The 20,880-nt window shown below is 45.9% G+C and overlaps 1 protein-coding gene across 12 annotated transcripts in view; it reads left to right on the forward strand.

Moving 5' to 3' along the window:
- The window catches only part of LOC144601969 (ERC protein 2), a 552,614-nt gene that overhangs the window by 461,935 nt on the left and 69,799 nt on the right, over positions 1–20,880 (forward strand). For 11 of the 12 annotated variants that reach the window (XM_078414617.1, XM_078414626.1, XM_078414620.1 and 8 more), the window contains one exon: positions 19,972–20,103. Coding sequence is in view for 1 of the 12 variants with exons in the window: in XM_078414628.1 (XP_078270754.1) it covers positions 19,972–20,160 (189 nt within the window). In the remaining 11 variants the exon portion in view is untranslated. Of the gene's footprint in view, positions 1–19,971; positions 20,161–20,880 lie in introns of those variants that run through there. The other variant, XM_078414628.1, reaches the window with a different exon arrangement.

Raw genomic sequence — 20,880 nt, forward strand, 5'->3', positions numbered from 1 at the left:
ACAGATGCTGCCTGACCCGCTGAGTTACTCCAGCACTCTGTGAAACGTCACCTATCCATGTTCTCCAAAGTTGCTGCCTGACCCGCTGAGTTACTCCAGCACTTTGTGTTTTACCTATTAAGTTGGACAGGCTGCTGTAAAGTTTGCATTTACACAGCTCGGGTCTGCATCTGCCGTAGTACAGAGAGCAGATGCGTGTGTGGTCAGAGTGTGGTCAGAGTGTGCTCTGACCTGCCCTGGCTTGTGCTACCTCTAACTCTGGGCCACTCCCCACCACTCACTCTGCCTTCAGCCACAAGGTCATCACCACTCCTCTCCTTTGTTTTTTATTTTGTTTTGAATCCTTTTCCTGTCTGCTCCTCTAACTCTAGCCCTGCCATTATCTGACAAACACCTGCATGCTGCCTAGAGTTGGTTAAGATAATTACAGTATCAAAATGCAAAAATCGTTCTCACGTCCCGTAGAGTCATGAATGATTTTAGACATGCCTACATACACGGGAGCTGTTCTTTGATTCCATGTGTTTGCATTCTCTTTAATGTTTCAATGCAGGCCCGATCTCCCCTTTTTGGATAAAAAGACAGTGTGCTGGTATCATCAGAGTTTGTTTTGTGAAATATCTGGGTGTCCAACCATTTCATACAGATCATACATACAGAGCTTTATTTGTCATTCGGTACCGAGGTACCGAACGAAATCACATTTCCAGCAGTCACACAAAAAAAAAGAACACAAGACACATGACCCCAACACAAACATCCATCACAGTGACTCCAAACATCCCCTCACTGTGATGGAGGCAACAAAACTTCCGCTCTCTTCCTTTAGCACGTTAAAAAGAAAGGTGACGCGTGTAAATATAACATGTTGCTGACAGTTAGGCGTGTAAAATAAATTAGTAATTATAATAACTGATTGAAAACCTATCCATGTTCTCCAGAGATGCTGCCTGACCCGCTGAGTTACTCCAGCACTCTGTAAAACGTCACCTATCCATGTTCTCCACAGATGCTGCCCGACCCGCTGAGTTACTCCAGCACTCTGTGAAACGTCACCTATCCATGTTCTCCACAGATGCTGCCTGACCCGCTGAGTTACTCCAGCATTTTGTGGTGTCTTCTTGTCTTTTTTTTCCCAACTTTTACGAATGAATAGTTAGGTTTCAGGTAATGTTTTGAGGTACATGGGAGGTTACTAGTTTATGGCACTATTGGCTGTGTTGTTCTGCGCATTTCCTACAGTCAGACAGTGTGTCTGAAACGGACTTAACTTTAATTGATTATCATGTGTGACTGCTTGTTATTTTAGACTGTGAGTTATCTAATTAGTGGTTGATGTTGGTGATTCTTTTAGAATTATGTTGTGTGGTTTATCGATGATCCCTGTGTTCGGCAATGGTCAGCCCGTCATTTAGTCTGATCTTATTTAATTTCATGGGTTCCCCTTGACGTTTGCTTGTCCTCCTTCACTCAGCTTGGCCCCTCAACAGATGCTTTCTGTCTGACATCTTTTTAGTCAACATCAAGGGATGTTTTGCAAAAGGGGCAGGGATGTTTTGTAAAGGCTGAGGGACTTTTGCAGACACGTAGGCAGTAGCTGCTGTAAGATCTTTGCTTTGTAAATGTGATATGCTTTCCATGTGAGGGCTTACATTCCCAGCTATTGATCACTAACATGTACCCGGTGTATCTTTCATTCCCATGCACGAAAACTGCAGATGGAAATGTGCAGAGTTAGTCTAGTTACACCTCCATTAATGCAGATCAGCCACATGGTGAAGGTAGACACAAGGTGCTGGAGTAACTTAGCGGGTCAGGCAGCATCTCGGGAGAGAAGGAACGGGTGACGTTTCGGGTCGAGACCCTTCTTCAGTCTAAAGAAGGGTCTCGACCCGAAATGTCACCCATTCCTTCTCTCTCCTGAGATGCTGCCTGACCCGTTGAGTTACTCCAGCACTTTGTGTACATCAGTCTGAGGAAGGGTCTCGACCTGAAACGTCACCCATCCCTTCTCTCCCGAGATGCTGCCTGAACCGCTGAGTTACTCCAGCACTTTGTGTCTACCTTCGATTTAAACCAACATCTGAAGATTTTTTCCTAACCAGTTGGTGAATCTGTAGAACCTTTTGCCACAGAAGGCTGTGGAGGCCTTTTTAAGGCAGAGGTAGATAGATTCTTGTCATTTTGCATTGCCCAATTACTGAGGGCAAGTTTTCACCAACCTAAAGTTGAGACGGTTCCTTTTCATTGCCAATTTATAATCTGAAATGATTGTTTGTAACGTAAATGTCACTTTCCACACTTTTATACATATTTCATGCATTTGATCTTCTGACCAAGGCACTAGAAATCTCCAAATTGAGACTATAGTTAGTTTGGAACTCCCAGCTTCAGCATGCCGTGCGCATTATATAAAGTTGCATGTGATATGAGCCTCTATAAGCTGAAATATAACATACAGTCTATTGACAGCATGAACAACCAACAATGACAAAAGGGAGCAGGATCTAAAAATGACAGCTATAAGATTATTTCTTTAAGACAGTTATTTGATTCTAAACTATTATTTAAAACATAACTTTTGGCATTTGCAATGGTGGTCAGAAATGCCTATGTTCTTGACAGTACACCAGCGTGGGAACTGGATATGTGGATGTTAAATGCAATAAGTTGTCTAAAATCTTTAATCCTTTGATCCTTTTGATAAAGAAGCATATTTGAAGGATTGCAGTCTTCTCGAGGTAAACCTATAATTGAAGGTTAAAAATAAACCTGACTTCAGCTGTAGAAAAGTTGTCCAAACCATGCTTGTTGATTGAGACCATTCCTGTTTTGTTTACACGAGGCATTCTGCTTCAGTGTTTGGTGACATCTGTTGAAGTGAGGTGGCAGGAAGGAGTTTGGTTTCTCCGAGCTGTTGTGATCAGTTTGGTCTTTACTCATGTGCTTGCGATGACAGACTTTACACTGAGATAAAGATCAAAGATTCCTATTCTAGAAACTCCTACAATAGGTCTTCCACCAGACAAATCAATGGCAATATACTAACTTTGTGCAACTTTTAATTAGTTGGGTTTTAAAAAGTTTACTCATATGATGCAGTTAATTTCTGCTGCTCCCCCTGGTCTTTTACATACCTGAAAGTCTATTTCTTCAACAAACATTTTCTAAGACATGTGTATATTTGAAATATCAGCTGCTTGGTACTGTTATAGTCTCAGCAGCCATTGACTACTAAAAGTTATCTCCTTTATCAATCAGAGAGTTGTGAATCTGTGGAATTCTCTGCCTCAGAAGGCAGTGGAGGCCAATTCTCTGAATGCATTCAAGAGAGAGCTAGATAGAGCTCTTAAGGATAGCGGAGTCAGGGGGTATGGGGAGATGGCAGGAACGGGGTACTGATTGAGAATGATCAGCCATGATCACATTGAATGGCGGTGCTGGCTCGAAGGGCTGAATGGCCTCTTCCTGCACCTATTGTCTATTATCTATTGTCTGTAGACTGTGGACTGTTCAATTGTAATCATGTATAGGCTCATTAATAGCACCTAGTCAATAGTCAAGAGGGTTTTATTGCCGTATGTCCAGAAATGGAACAATCAAATGATTTGTCAAAATATTGCATAGTTATCCCGAAGAGATTTTTGTACATACAGGATTACAAATCATTCATCAGTTTAAATCTTTGAAGTATGACATTTGGTAAGTAAGGCATTTATCTCTGAGTGAGACTAAATGTGTAGGAAGGAACTGCAGATGCTGGTTTAAATCGAAGATAGACTCAAAGTGCTGGAGTAACCCAGCGAGACAGGCAACATCTCTGGAGAGAAGGAATGGGTGACGTTTTGGGTCCAGACCCTTCTTCAGACCGATGGTTCTTCAACTGTTCAGTCTGAAGAAGGGTCTCGACCCGAAACGTCACCCATTCCTTCTCTCCAGAGATGCTGCCTGTCCCGTTGAGTTGCTCCAGCATTTTCTGTCTTTGAAGGAGAGATCCACACTGGATACAATAAGGAAACTTACTTTCCAACATGCACAGCCGGCTTTGGGGCTGAGTTTCCTGAGCAAGCTTCATCAGGACAGGTCAGGCAGGCGAAGTACACGGAACCAGCCCAGGTGGAATTGGACTTGAATTCAGGGGACGGGTCATTGACATGGTTCAATAGCAGCTTTGTCCTCTGGTGGGTGGCACGGTGGTGCAGCGGTAGAGTTGCTGCCTTACAGCGCTTGCAGCGCCAGAGACCTGGGTTCCATCCCGACTATGGGTGCTGTCTGCACGGAGTTTGTACGTTCTCCCTGTGACCGCGTTGGGTTTTCTCCGAGATCTTCGGTTTCCAACAACAATCCAAAGACGTACAGGTTTGAAGGTCAGTTGGCTTAGATTTGTATACTTGGTGTCAGTGTAAATTGGCCCTCGTGTGTGTAGGCTTGTGTTTATGTGTGGGGATCGCTGGTCGGTGCAGACTCGGTGGGCCAAAGGGGGTGTTTCCGCACTGAATCTCTAAAACTAAAAACAAACTAAAAAGGCTTTATCTCTTGAAAAGGTGAATGCAAGCGAGCTGAGTAATTGTAGCTGCTTGTATGGGGGAATAACCACAAACATACCTGAGCAGAATCTTTGGTGGGTCATTGTGTTAAAAAGAAACTTTAGAAACCCAACATTGGGCAGATTGCTGGCAGTCTTCAAAAGGTCAAAGTGATGGAAGTTAAAATATAAAATCTACTAGACCAAGTGGACCCGTTGGGCCCAAACCACTCCTGCATTGGTGCAGCACCCTCTCCTACCCCTCTCCATCCCCTCCCTTTTCCCCCTCCCCTCCCCACATCCCCTTCCCCCTCAACCCCCCTTATCCACCCTCCCCCCCCTCCTTCCCACCTCCCCCACCTCCCTCCCCCTCCCTCCCTCCCTCCCTCATCCCCCCTCCCTCCCTAGGAGATAGATTGGAACTTTAAAATGTGAATCACTTTAAAAAGATAACACCGATTTCAATAAAACTTGCTTTACCATTAAAGCGATGATGGTGAGTAAGGTGGGCCTAAAATTGTCCCGCGATCGTGTACCGTTTTGGCTGTAGTTCGATCACAAATAAACAAGAGTTTTAGTATATAGATGTTAGTGTCCTGGGCTGATCTAAGCTTCAGTGATATGAAATTGTCACAGGAGATCAGATGTGTCATTCCCTTTATCCATGTCTGCTTCACGTGTGCTTCATGTGTCTTGAGAGGGTGCTTCATGCGTGTTTAGAGTGTGCTTCATGTGTGTTTAGTATGTGTTTCACGTGTGCTTGTGCATTTTGCACATGCGTGCTTTGTGTATGTTGTGCGTGTTCTTTGCTCATTCTTTGACTGTGCTTCGCATGTGCTTTTTGCATGCATTGTGTGTGCGTCATGCGTGCCTCATGTGTGTGTATTGCGGGACACTCACTGGAAGTGTGGGCACTAACTCACAACAGGCCGGACACCTGACGTCAGCAGCTTTCATCCAATTTTCACCAAAATCAGAAATACCAGATTTTCCACCTAGAACGATATGATTTTTAACCATTACAGGATATGCCATTGGCTATTAAACATTATTCCCTTTATCATGTATCTGTAGACTGTGAACGGCTCAATTGTAATCATGTATTATCTTCCCGCTGGCTGGTCAGCACGTAACAATAGCTTTTCACTGTAGCTCGGTACACGTGACAATAAACTGAACTAAAGCTAAACTATCGAGACATCATATAACGGCAATTGTAACTGAGGATCAGACTAACTCAAAGGCCTGCTACACAACTTGTTGAGCTATAAGACGACTGGCCTCAATCAGTTCACTTTAGCTTATTGTCACGTGTGCCGAGGTACAGTGAAAAGCTTTTGTTGCGTGCTGACCAGTCAGTGGAAAGACAACACAGGTGCTCCTCAACTTACGATGGGGTCACGTTACAAGAGACCCATCGCAAACTGAAAATATCGTAAGTTGAAATGCATTGAATACGCGTTATCGATCGCGTGGCCGGGAGCGAGGCGCGGCTCGCCACGAGTCACTGCCGTTCGTACCGTCACAACATCTGATCTCCTGTGACAATTTCTTATCACTGAAGCTTAGATCAGCTCAGGACACTAACATCTATATACTAAAACTCTCGTTTGCCCTTGTGGCTAAAGGGATCAGGGGGTATGGAGAGAAGGCAGGTACAGGTTACTGAGCTGGATGATCAGCCATGATCATATTGAATGGCGGTGCAGGCTCGAAGGGCCGAATGGCCTACTCCTGCACCTATTTTCCATGTTTCTATGTCGCAATATCGCAAGTGGAAGCATCGTAAGTCGGGGAGCGCCCGTGCACGATTACATTCGAGCCGTTCACAATGTGCAGATACAGAATATAGGATCAATATAAAGCATTGTAATCATGGACGCAGCAACAACTTCCAAAGCCAACTTTCTATTTTGCAAGGCGGAAATTGCAGGAACTGACCAGAGTGCGTCACATCAACCCGCCCATAGGCAAGCTCGTGGTCTTGCTGGTGCTGAGGCCATAGCCTTTGAACTGTGAAGCAGTTGATATAACGACCGCCTTCCTAATCTGGTGAAAAGGTCGAGCATCAAATGTTCCCCCGTGTAAAGCAACAGGCTTGGATCAAAGTGATATGTTAGTGTTCTGTTCTGTTTAGTTTAGTTTAGTTTAGAGATACAGCGCGGAAACAGGCACTTCGGCCCACCGAGTCCGCGCCGACCAGCGATCCCCGCACACTAACACTATCCTACACTAGGGACAATTATTTTTAAATTCATTCATTTATTTTTCATTTATGCAATTTATTTTTACATTTATACATTTATACCAAGCCAATTAACCTACAAACCTGCACGACTTTGGAGTGTGGGAGGAAACCGAAGATCTCGGAGAAATACCCACGCAGGTCACGGGGAGAACGTACAAACTCCCTGCAGACAGCGCCCGTAGTCGGGATCGAACCTGGGTCTCTGGAGCTGCAAGTGGCAGGAACTGCCGATGCTGGTTTACATCGATTTTACACACAAAATGCTGGAGTATCTCAGTGGGTCAGGCAGCATCTCTGTGGAGAAAGAATCGGTGACGTTTCGGGTTAAGACCCTTCTTCAGACCGTGTCTGACAGTGTTTGAAGAAGGGTCTCGACCCTAAACGCCACCCATTCGTTCTCTCCAGAGATTTATACTTTGATATCTGCCAGGATAGAATAGTTTGACTAATGTCTTTGACAGATTGTGCAAGTATGTCAATGAACAGAGGTATAGTCGTAAACTGGAAAGACCTGACTATGAATTGGGAAGATACTCAACATTAAGACAAAAAACTACTCTGCTTTATTCTGAAGTCAGTTTTCACCTCAAAGGAAATGGGATCACTTCAGTATAACAGTCCATGGTCCTTACATTTACTCATCCATTTGAAGAATGGTCTTGACCCAAAACGTTACCCATTCCTTCTCTCCAGAGATGCTACCTGTCCCGCTGAGTTACTCCAGCTTTTTGTGTCTACCTAGGGTTTTGATGGAGCAGTTAGGCTGTGAAAATACCTGTTGGGATATCTAGAGTATTCAACGAGCTCAATTTAAACACTCTGTAAAAGAATGAAAATGTTTTTGTTAATTTAGTTCTTTGATCATATCTGGCTAATTTACATGAAGTAATACAGTCATAGAACCCTATAGCACAGAAACAGGCTCTTTGTGCCAACTTGTCCATGTTGACCAGTCGAAGCTGGTCCGACCTCACCAACGTTTGGCCCATAATCCCTCTAACCTTTCCTACCCATGCACCTGTCTATGCTGTTTTTTTTTAGAGATACAGCGCGGAAACAGGCCCTTCGGCCCACCGAGTCCGCGCCGCCCAGCGATCCCCGCACATTAACACTATCCTACACACACTAGGGACAATTTTTGTTTTACATTTTACCCAGTCAATTAACCTACATACCTGTACGTCTTTGGAGTGTGGGAGGAAACCGAAGATCTCGGAGAAAACCCACGCAGGGGAGAACGTACAAACTCCGTACAGACGGCGCCCGTAGTCAGGATCGAACCTGAGTCTCAGGCACTGCATTCGCTGTAAGGCAGCAACTCTGTTATATTACCTATCTCAACTATCTCCTCTGGCGTTGATAGATGTTCCATAGACCCAAATGTTGAAACCCAAGTGGGAAAATGTTGCCCCTCAGGTCCCTATTAAATCTTGCCCCTCTCACTTAGGTCGGCACTGTACAGTTGCTGCCAGAGATCCAGGTTCGATCCTGTCTACCTGCTGAGCCATTGAATGGAATGCCAATACAGAATATTTAACGAGCGGGCCACATGTCATGGTTTGGACCTGCCTGGGTGATTTTGTATGGGAATCATGAATACTGCCCTGGCGCTGTGAGATGGAAACGTCTGGTATTTATTCCGCTGTTCAGAAATGTTCTGTGAGTGGTGATGAATGTTTTCGTTGAAGGACAACATTGGGTTCTATGACTGTATTACTTCATGTAAACTAGCCAGATATGATATAAGAACTAAATTAACAAAAACGTTTTCATTCTTTTACAGAGTGTTTAAATTGAGCTCGTTGAATACTCTAGATATCCCAACAGGTATTTTCACAGCCTAACTGCTCCATCAAAACCCTAGGTAGACACAAAAAGCTGGAGTAACTCAGCGGGACAGGCAGCATCTCTGGAGTAACGACCATGGACTGTTATACTGAAGTGATCCCATTTCCTTTGAGGTGAAAACTGTCTTCAGAATAAAGCAGAGTAGTTTTTTGTCTTAATGTTGAGTATCTTCCCAATTCATAGTCAGGTCTTTCTAGTTGGCGACTATACCTCTGTTCATTGACATACTTGCACAATCTGTCAAAGACATTAGTCAAACTATTCTATCCTGGCAGATAAAGACCAATGAATGACAGATATACAAAAAAGTACCGAGGATAAAGGAAACAGGCCATTGTTAGCCGTTTGTTGGGTGAAATGGAGAAGCTGGTGCAACTTGGGTGGGGGAGGGATGGAGAGAGGGGGAATGCTGGGGTTACTTGAAGTTAGAGAAATTAATTTTCATACCACTGGGCTGTAAGCTGCCCAAGCGAAATATGAGATGCTGTTCCTCCAATTTGTGTTTAGCCTCACTCTGACAATGGAGGAGACCCAGGACAGAATGGTTCAGTGTGGGAATGGGATGGAGAATTAAAGTGTTTAGCACCTGATATTTACATACAATATTGACATACATGTAATATATGTGAACATGATATTCATTTATCCTTGGTGCTGCAATCAGTATCCAATCAATAGCAGTTATGACTCTGTTTACAGCATTAACCAAACCAACAAATTAGCTCTTTCCTTATCACAACTTCCAAGCATTTGCTTATTTATTTGAGTTCTGCAGCCACCAGCTGAAGTAATTTGTTTTGTATTATCTGTGAGCCAATTTCTGTAACAGGCAGGCCGCGCGGATATTGGAAACACAATCAGAGCTTTCAGAGGGGAAATGAGCAGCACTGGGTAAATAACTGGAAGGCGGACAGAGGAACGGCAGGGGTAAGGGGAAGGGGACGGGGTAGATTGTTCGGCATGGACCTGGTGATCCAAGTTGCCTTCCAGCGCGCAACCAGACCCAAACCGCCTGATGTCGAGGAAGACATATACACTGGAATTTAGAAGGATGAGAGGGGATCTTATCGAAACATATAAGATTATTAAGGGGTTGGACACGTTAGAGGCAGGAAACATGTTCCCAATGTTGGGGGAGTCCAGAACCAGGGGCCACAGTTTAAGAATAAGGGGTAGGCCATTGAGAACTGAGATGAGGAAAAACTTTTTCAGTCAGAGAGTTGTAAATCTGTGGAATTCACTGCCTCATAATGACTTAGACGAAGGGATTAAAAGTACCATTAGCAAATTTGCAGATGATACTAAGCTGGGGGGTAGTGTGAATTGTGAGGAAGATGCAATAAGGCTGCAGGGTGACTTGGACAGGTTGTGTGAGTGGGCGGATACATGGCAGATGCAGTTTAATGTAGATAAGTGTGAGGTTATTCACTTTGGAAGTAAGAATAGAAAGGCAGATTATTATCTGAATGGTGTCAAGTTAGGAAGAGGGGGAGTTCAACGAGATCTGAGTGTCCTAGTGCATCAGTCAATGAAAGGAAGCATGCAGGTACAGCAGGCAGTGAAGAAAGCCAATGGAATGTTGGCCTTCATAACAAGAGGAGTTGAGTATAGGAGCAAAGAGGTCCTTCTACAGTTGTACCGGGCCCTGGTGAGACCGCACCAATAGACAATAGGTGCAGGAGGAGGCCATTCGGCCCTTCGAGCCAGCACCGCCATTGAATGTGATCATGGCTGATCATTCTCAATCAGTACCCCGTTCCTGCCTTCTCCCCATACCCCCTGACTCCGCTATCCTTAAGAGCTCTATCTAGCTCTCTCTTGAATGCATTCAGAGAATTGGCCTCCACTGCCTTCTGAGGCAGAGAATTCCACAGGTTCACAACTCACTGATTGAAAAAGTTTTTCCTCATCTCAGTTCTAAATGGATAGAGCTCTTAAGGATAGCGGAGTCAGTGGGTATGGGGAGAAAACAGGAACGGGGTGCTGATTGAGAATGATCAGCCGTGATCACATTGAATGGCGGTGCTGGCTCGAAGGGCCGAATGGCCTCCTCCTGCACCTATTGTCTATTGTCTATTGTCTAAGAGCTTCCTTCACACAGTCCAGCCACTGTCACCGTCTCCTCGAGCAATCAGACGAGTCTTGTGGGACAAGAAACACAGTGAAAAACACCACCACGAAAAGCTGTCAATCCCAACCAAGGAACAGCTCCCACCTGCTCACAGGTGTGACTTGGAGACCTGGCAGTCCCTCGATAGGCTGGTACAGGGATGGGCCGCTGCAAGACCAACATGAGCAAATGGGGCTGTGCAGATGCGGCAGAATATGAATGTGGAACATCTGTACAATCCATGCCACACCTACCAAGATGCCCACTTCTTGGTGAACAATGCTGCCTGGAAGATCTAGCAGTGGCAAACGAGAAGGCTGGCTGTCCACTGTGCTGGAGCCTGGCCCAACATTGGAAACATAGATGATGGACAGGAAAGAAGAAGAAGGGTGCAATAGTAATGCTAATCATCTAACCCCGTGCCACCTAGGGTTGCCAACTTCCTCACTCCCAAATACAGGACAAGGTGACGTCACCACCCCGCGCCCCATGTGACCTCACCCAGCCAGCGGCCACGTGCTCCCGCTCCACCAATAGCGGCCTCCCGGCCCGAGCGGCCTCCATTGGTGGAGCGGGAGCACGTGGTCGCTGGCTGGGTGAGGTCACGTGGGGCGCGGGGCGGTGACGTCACCTTTTGTCCCTTATTTGGGAGTGAGGAAGTTGGCAACCCTACCTTTAGTCCACAATGTCTGTGCTGAATTACATGCTCCATAAACACCGTACCACCATTGGTTACTTTAGAGTTATTTCTCCCTATGGAAGTGAGTATGTCACAATTCATCAGCAACACCTGTTTTTCAAAGAGATTTGAATAATTTCAAAATCAGAAAGTATGTTGGCGTGTTTTGGCGGCCAGCGTTGGGAATGATGAACGATCTGCCATTAACGTGACAGGACCTGACATCATCTGAAGTTTGGAAATTGTTGCCCCCTCCTGCCAAGAAACAGGACTTGGATGTTGCCAGGTTATTATCAGAAAGCTCCACTGCCATCTCCATTGTGTCCTTCAATCTGAGCACCCTCCTCTCCTCTGTCGTGTCTCTCAAGAGAATTTGTCTGGAACATCTAGAACATAGAACAGTGCAGCACAAAAACAGGCCCAGCGGCCCACAATGGCTGTGCCAAACATGATGCCAAGACCCTCACTTATCTACTTGCCAATAATCCACATCCCTCCATTCCCTGCAGATCCATACGTCTATCCAAAAGTCTTTCAAGTGGAACTACCATATCTGCTTTGACCACCATCCAGGGAAGTGCGTTCCAGGCACTCCCCACCCACTGTGTAAAAAATATTTACACTGGCAAATCTCTGGCAATAGATTTTCTTCCAAACTCCGTGTGCTAAGGTCATTATTTTTGGAGTCCCTCAAGGATGCCTTGCACTCTTTTTCCATTCATATCCTGCCCCTTGGCAACTTCATCTCAAGGCCACGGAGGTACAATTGGTCTTGTGTACCCTCGTGGGGGGGCAGCCAGGGACTTGTTCCTCACACCGTCTGGGCCTGCTCTGCCAAGATCGGCAGACAACCTTGTTTGGATGAAGCTGGCAGGCTGCGAGCCCCACTTGTTGGTACCAATGGGAACAGCTGGTCATGATTTGCAGAGTTCTGCTCTGTTTTAAGAAGTGCCACTTACCAAGTGGGAATGTTGTGGTTCTTGTGGCCCCTTGTGTCTGCTCCACTATTTACATCATCTAAACGTTGGCCTCATCTCCAAGTTCTCCTTTGAGGCATCCATCACCCTTGGCCTTCTGTTGTCCAAATATCTCCCTCCTCGAGACTTAGCCTCCACAGTTCCCATTGGGGCAGAATTCACAACTCTCTGAGAGAAGAACTCCTTTCATATCTCTGTCTTAGATGACCAGAGATGATTTGAGGTTGGCATGGTGGTGCAGCTGGTGGAGCTGCTGCCTCACAGCGTCAAAGACTCAAGTGCTGTCTGTGTGGAGTTTGCACGTTCTCCTGTGAACGTGTGGGTTTCCTCCAGGTGCTCCAATTTCCTTGCACATGTCAAAGACGTGCGGCAAGACGTGCAGGGAAGAAAACTGCAGATGCTGTTTTCAAAATCGAAGGTAGACAAGATGCGAGAGTAACTCAGCGGGTCAGGCAGCATCTCGGGAGAGAAGGATTGGGTGACGTTTCGGGTCGAGATCCTTCTTCAGCCTGATGTCCGGGGATGGGGCGGGACTTTGTCCCCTAACATCAGTCTGAAGAAGGGACTCGACCCGAAACATCACCCAGTCCTTCTCTCCACAGATGCTGCCTGCTGAGTTACCCCAGCACTCTGTGAAACGTCACCTATCCATGTTCTCCGGAGATGCTGCCTGACCCGCTGAGTTACCCCAGCACTCTGTGAAACGTCACCTATCCATGACCTCCGGAGATGCTGCCTGACCCGCTGAGTTACTCCAGCACTCTGTGAAACGTCACCTATCCATGACCTCCGGAGATGCTGCCTGACCCGCTGAGTTACTCCAGCACTCTGTGAAACGTCACCTATCCATATTCTCTGGAGATGCTGCCTGACCCGCTGAGTTACTCCAGCATCTTGTATCTACTTTCAAAGACATGCGGGCTTGGTGGTCAGTTGGCCTCTGTAATCATCCCTAGTGTGTAGGGAGTGGATGCGAAAGTGGGATAACATAGACCACCTGTGAACAGGTGATGGATGGTTAGCACAGACTCGGTGGGCCAGAACCTGTCTCCATGCAGTATTATTTAATCAATCAATAGTGATCTTGAGACAGTGCCCACCAATTCTAGATTTCCTCAGGGTAATCATCTTCAAAGTATCCATCCTGTTCAGAGCTCTTAGAATATGAACAGCTCCATGAATAGGAGTGGTCCAGGTTGTGGATGTAGGAGGTATCATCAGTAAGTTTGCAGATGACATGACAATTGGTGGCGGTGTTGATAGAGGGGAGGATGATCCATGGTGATGATCAGATGGTGGGATGGGCAGGGCAATGGGAGATGGAATCTGAGTTTGAATGGGAGATGGAATCTGAGTGGGATGTTGCCTGGAATAGAGTGTTTCAGTTACGAGGAGAGGATGAATAGGCTGGATTTATTTTCCCTTGAGTGGACAAGGCTGAGAACCTGATTGAGTTGTACAAAATGATGAGAGGCAAAGGTGGGCCAGATAGTAGGAAGGTTTTCCCCATTGCTGACATATCTACTATGATGAGGCATAAGTTTAGGGTATGAGGTTTATTGGGGATCGGAGAAAAACCTTTCTCAGCCAGAGGGTGGTTGGAAACTGGACCATCCTGCCCGAGTGTATTCAATACTGATGGTCTCAAACATCCACATATCCAGACACGCACTTGAATTGCTGATGCAGAGATAGTTGTTGACTGTGCTGGCAAACAGGTTCTTACAGAGAGCAACTTGATGGGTTGTGTGGACATGGTGGGCCTGTTACTAAGCACTCCGACTCTATGACTCTCTGAGCATCTTACACTTCAATATGATCATCTCCCATTGGTCCCAGAGTCAGGAGTAATGTCCACTCCCTCCACAGATGCTGCCTGACCTGCTGAGTTACTCCAGCACTTTGTGTTTGGCTCAAAATTCCAACATCCTATTTCCTTGTTGTCCCTGTAATCTTCGTAATCTTTTCTCAAGAAGACAACTCCTTCATCAATCTGTGTAGGAAGGAACTGCAGATGCAGGTTTACACCAAAGATGGACACAAAATGCTGGAGTAACTCAGCGGGACAGGCAGCATCTCTGGAGAGAAGGGATGGGCGACGTTTCGGGTCGAGACTCTTCTTCAGACCATCTTCAGACTGATAGCCGTAGTCTGTCATGGAGTTACTGAGGAGGAAGGTCCAGGGTTCTGACTTGGCAACATGTGCCTTGTGCTATCATTGTGGATGGTAGACAAGATGGTATATAAGGTCTTGGTGAGTTGCTGCAGTGCGTCTTGTAAGTGGGATACATGGCTGCCATGTTAGGTAGAAGGTGGGGAGACGGACTGCACATGTTGGATGGGCGTTGGAACAATCAAGAAGGTTGCTTTGTTCTTGCAGGGGGTCACAATGGCTGATCTCCCTGGACGAGGCTACGCCATTGCACTGCAAGGGTGCTGACTCCTGCAACATCCCCAGATGCAGGATGCTCGACTACAACATTGATGGTAATGGGGGACTGCGTTCCCAGGAATGAGTGGGTTAACCTATGATGAGCGTTTGACAGCACTGGGCCTGTACTCACTGGAGTTTAGAAGAACGAGGGGGGGGGCCTCATTGAAACGTACAGAATAGTGAGCGGCCTGGATAGAGTGGATGTGGAGAGGATGTTTCCACTAGTGGGAGAGTCTAGGACCAGAGGGCACAGCCTCAGAATTAAAAGACGTTATTTTAGGAAGGAGATGAGGAGAAATGTCTTTAGTCAGAGGGTGGTGAATCAGTGGAATTCTTTGCCACAGAAGGCTGTGGAGGCCAAGTCAGTGGATATTTTTACGGCAGAGATAGATAGATTCTTGATCAGTGCGGGTGTCAGGCACTATGGAGAGAAGGCAGGAGAATGGGGTTAGGAGGGAGAGTTAGATCAGCTGTGATTGAATGGTGGAGTAGACTTGATGGGCCGAATGGCTTAATTCAGCTCCTATCACTTATGACCCTATGACCTTATGTTATTATCATATCATATATATACAGCCGGAAACAGGCCTTTTCGGCCCTCCAAGTCCGTGCCGCCCAGCGATCCCCGCACATTAACACTATCCTACACCCACTAGGGACAATTTTTACATTTACCCAGCCAATTAACCTACATACCTGTACGTCTTTGGAGTTCTGGGTGACATTGCATCTACAGAACAAATCGCCCCCTGATTGGAACGTCCACCCCTCAGTAGTTGACAGCTCACCTCGAGGGGACCAAGATTGCTTTGGATGTTGGAAACAGAAAAATACATCGTTGGAATAATTGGAAAGAATTGACCAAAGCTTCTGTTTGCAATAAAATGGAAGAGTAATTGCTTTCAACAATAATGGGGCTCAGTGAGATTAAACTGTACATAATTGTGTCTGTCAAAAATACTTAGTTTGTGGTTCCTCTTACATTTGATGCTCAGGATTTTGGCACTCTAACCCCTTTGCATTGTGAAATCTAGTGTGCCTGAACAAAGTAAGTAATGTTCAACTATTCTTGTCTAAATATTGACAGGTATGACTATCACACAGATATCTCCTGCAATAATTGGCATTACAAACTAATAATGCTCCAAAGTTGCATATCAGTGGATATTCTCAAGGCAGAGATAGATAGATTCTTGATCAGTACGGGTGTCAGAGGTTATGGGGAGAAGGCAGGAGAATGGGGTTAGGAGGGAGAGATAGATCAGCCATGATTGAATGGCAGAGTAGACTTGATGGACCGAATGGCCTAAATCTACTCCTATTCCTTATGACCTTAAACTTCCCTCAATTCCTTCAACTTTTCATGTCCCGTCTCAATTAGAAGCTTTTCTCTGTACATCAGTACACATGACAAAACACTAGACTAAACTAAAGAAGTGCGTTATACATTCTGTTGGTAGACACAAAATGCTGGAGTAACTCAGCGGGACAGGCAGCATCTCTGGAGAGAAGGAACGGGTGACGTTTCGGGTCGAGACCCTTCCTCAGCATTTTGTGTCTACCTTCGATTTAAACCAGCATCTGCAGTTCTTTCCTACACACCTTATCCATTCTGTTGTACTTTGCTGAGGGTCAGACAAATTGAAAAACAACTTTAAGATGTGATGTTTTCATTCTTGCCCGATTAATGTTCATTAAAGAGGTCCATAATAATGAAGATCCAGTTAGTATTTTACACCGATTATTAATCTGTGTAAAATACTGCCTGGATCATCGTTATTACAGACCTCTTTATTGCGGATTTTGGTTATAGTGGACGGAATCTGTGGTAACCGAGACCAGAACAAGGGGCCACAGTTTGAGAATAAGGGGTAGGCCATTTAGAACGGAGATGAGGAAGAACTTTTTCAGTCAGAGGGTGGTGAAGGTGTGGAATTCTCTGCCTCAGAAGGCAGTGGAGGCCAGTTCGTTGGATGCTTTCAAGAGAGAGCTGGATAGAGCTCTTAAGGATAGCGGAGTGAGGGGGTATGGGGAGAAGGCAGGAACGGGGTACTGATTGAGAGGGATCAGCCATGATCGCATTGAATGGCGGTGCTGGCTCGAAGGGCTGAATGGCCTACTCCTGCACCTATTGTCTATTGTCTATTGTCTATTGTCCGTTCATATCGTGAATAACGGACAGAGTTTGTTGTTTGATGATTGACCGCTGTGTGGTTGACATTCTTGCCATAGAGGGAGTACAGAGAAGGTTCACCAGATTGATCCCTGGGATGGCAGGACTTTCATATGAAGAAAGACTGGATAGACTCGGTTGGTACTCGCTGGAATTTAGAAGATTGAGGGGGGATCTTATAGAAACTTACAAAATTCTTAAAGGGTTGGACAGGCTAGATGCAGGAAGATTGTTCCCGATGTTGGGGAAGTCCAGAACAAAGGGTCACAATTTAAGGATAAGGGGGAAGTCTTTTAGGACCGAGATGAGAACTTTTTTTTTTTCACACAGAGAGTGGTGAATCTGTGGAATTCTCTGCCACAGAAGGTAGTTGAGGCCAGTTCATTGACTATATTTAAGAGGGAGTTAGATGTGGCCCTTGTGGCTAAAGGGATCAGGGGGTATGGAGAGAAGGCAGGTACGGGATACTGAGTTGGATGAGCAGCCATGATCATATTGAATGGCGGTGCAGGCTCGAAGGGCCGAATGGCCTACTCCTGCACCTATTTTCTATGTTTCTATGTCCATGTTTCTATGAATCTTATCTCAGTCTGTATTTACCGCACCTCAGTGTCAGACCATTATTGTCTGCTTACCCTATTTGCAGAATTTACTCACTTTTTTGCTTTAAATTATCTTAATTTTATTGCGTGAACAATAAAGAGCGTTAACAAACTCATCAGGAGTCCGGCTCCGTCCTGGGGGGTGGAGTTGGGTTCACAGGAGGTGGTCTTGGAGGGGAGGATGATCCTCAAACTGTGGAGCATCTTGGACAATACAGCTCACCCCCTCCATGACACACTGGTCAACCTGAGGAGCACCTTCAGCAACAGACTGGTCCCACCAAGATGCAGCACAGGAGATCCTTCTTCCCTGTGGCTATCAAGCTGTACAACTCCTCCCCCTTCTGTCGTGGGGTAGACTGAGACTGAGACTGACAGACTCCCCCCCTATCCCCAATCTTTGCATTCACTTTAATTTCATGTTCCATGTATTTTGTGTTTTATGACTGTTGACAGATCAGTTTCCCTCCTGGGATAAATAAAGTTCTACCGTATCGTATTGTAGCGTATGTCTTGTTTAGTGTATGTCCAATGGCTGTTTTCCCAATACTGCACATATTTACCCCCCCCCCTCCCGCCTTACTCAGTTAGAGCAGCATGTTGGCACAGCGGTAAAGCTGCTGCCTCTCAGCGCCAGAGACCCGGGTTCGGTCCTGACCACGAGTGCCGTCTGTACGGAGTTTGTATGTTATCCCCATGACCTGCGTGGGTTTTCTCCGAGATCTTTGGTTTCCTCCTACACTCCAAAGACATACAGATTTTCAGGTTATTTGGCTTGTAAGATTGTCCCGAGTGTGTTTATGGTAGTGTTAATGTGCGTGGATCGCTGATCGGTGCGGGCCCAGTGCATCTCTAAATCACCAGTTATAGCGGGCAATCGGCATTAACAAATGGGCAGGGCCATGGGAGATGGAATGTTATCCTGATAAGTTTGAAGTACTCCATTGGGATGTTGCCTGGAATCAGTAATGGACATGATTCCCCCTCCATGGTCAGTCCTAACAAGGGTTATCTGTATTAAGGAAGCAGTAGTAAGCATTCAGTGAGTTTCCTCTGTATCTCATTTCAGATGTCTTCTTTGTTGCGTGAAATATGGCCTTTCAGTAGCTACTGGTGTACGTTGCAATTGAAGATTAATCTTGTTGACCTGAAGTTGCTGTAAATTCCAATGAAAATGTTTCACGGTAGCTTTGAAGCACTTCCGATGTCATTTGTCAGTGACTACATCTCTTATCAGTAAAAGATACATTTTATAATTGAACATAATTAAGTTCACAAGCTTCTAAGAGGCATATGGTTTCTTTTTGTTCAGTAATTCTTCCCTGCATGCTCATAATTCACAGTTGTCACTAACTTTTAAATGTGTAGTGAATGTAAACAACTCCTCAAAATTCCACTTCAGCCAAAAGGTAGATGTCTACATCTCAAATTTATAGTCATAGATGTAGTAGTGAATATGAAAAACAACTTTATAAAACTATTATCACACAAAGTGTTGGAGTAACTCAGCGGGTCAGGCAGCATCTGTGGAGAACATGTATAGGTGACGTTTCACAGAGTGCTGGAGTAACTCAGCGGGTCAGGCAGCATCTCTGGAGAACATGGATAGGTGACGTTTCAGGTCGGGACCCTTCTTCAGACTGATTATAGGGTGGCGGAAAGCTGGAAGAGAGGATGAAAAGGACAAAGCGTGGCTGGTAATAGGCAGGTACTTAGACTCACTTCCACAACCTACTACCTGCCACCTTTGTCCTGCCCCTCCTCTCTTCCAGCTTCCTGCCCCCCACAGACTGAAGAAGGGTCCTGACCTGAAACGTCACCTCTCCATGTTCTCCAGAGATGTTGCCTGACCCGCTGAGTTACTCCAGCACTCTGTGAAACGTCACCTATCCATGTTCTCCACAGATGCTGCCTGACCCGCTGAGTTGAGCACCTTGTGAAACGTCACCTATCCATGTTCTCCAGAGATGTTGCCTGACCTGCTGAGTTACTCCAGCACTCTGTGAAACGTCACCTATCCATGTTCGCCAGAGATGCTGCCTGACCCACTGAGTTACTCCAGCACTATGTGGAACGTCACCTATCCATGTTCTCCACAGATGCTGCCTGACCCACTGAGTTACTCCAACACTCTGTGAAACGTCACCTATCCATGTTCTCCACAGATGCTGCCTGACCCGCTGAGTTACTCCAGCACTTTGTGTGTCCACCTTTGTAAACCAGCATCTGCGGTTCCTTATTTCCATTTCTTTATTTCACTGTTACACCGTGAATACTTGTCCTTGTTTGCGTGGTCGGGGAAATTCTTTCCGAGCGTTTTAACGGGGAACAGCATGTTTAGTACTCGGTGTAAATGAATCCTGTTTTTCTGTTAGATGATCCAGTCACTGTTGGAGGCAACCGACCACCGCATCAAATTAAAAGTGTTCATCGACCACCTGGCCACCCTGCGCCTGGAGCAGAGTGCACAAGCCTTGGCAGGATTGCCATCATTACCAGTCCCAGAGGAAGAGAGCAATGAGGGTTCCCGGCAACATCAGTTGCAGAGTTTGACACCTGTGCAGGTGAGGTCTGCTTATTACATCCTTCGTGGCTTGTTTAGTGTTGAGTGGTGTAGCTGGAGACCGACCGCACAGCTGGTGCCGACCCTAAACATCGCATCCGTTGTGAAAACATCAGTCCTTCCAAAGCCTCACCACTACACTCTTCACCATTCACCCTGCAGTCAGATGTCTTAGTCGAACATTTGGTGGGCAAGAAATTGCGATTTTACAGAAACTGTTGATTGTGCCACACATGGAACTTGTTGGCACTGATTCCCCACCCATTGCTTCCCTGATTTCTCTCTCTCTCTCTCTCTCTCTCTCTCTCTCTCTCTCTCTCTCTCTCTCTCTCTCTCTCTCTCTCTCTCTCTCTCTCTCTCTCTCTCTCTCTCTCTCTCTCTCTCTCTCTCTCTCTCTCTCTCTCTCTCTCTCTCTCTCTCTCTCTCTCTCTCTCTCTCTCTCTCTCTCTCTCTCTCTCTCTCTCTCTCTCTCTCTCTCTCTCTCTCTCTCTCTCCCTCGCTCTTCCTCTCCCTCTTTCTCTATCTCTCTATCTATCTCTCTCTCTCTATCTCTCTCTATATTTTCTCTCTCTCTATCTCTGTCTGTATCTCTCTCTCTCTATTTCTCTATTTCTCTATCTCTCACTCTATCTCTCACTCTATATATTCTTTCTCTGTCTCTATCTCTATCTCTCTCTATCTCTCTCTCTCCCTCTCTCATCTCTCTCTCTCCGTCTCTCTC

The sequence above is a fragment of the Rhinoraja longicauda genome, chromosome 17 (assembly GCF_053455715.1).
Source record: "Rhinoraja longicauda isolate Sanriku21f chromosome 17, sRhiLon1.1, whole genome shotgun sequence".
NCBI lineage: Eukaryota > Metazoa > Chordata > Chondrichthyes > Rajiformes > Arhynchobatidae > Rhinoraja > Rhinoraja longicauda.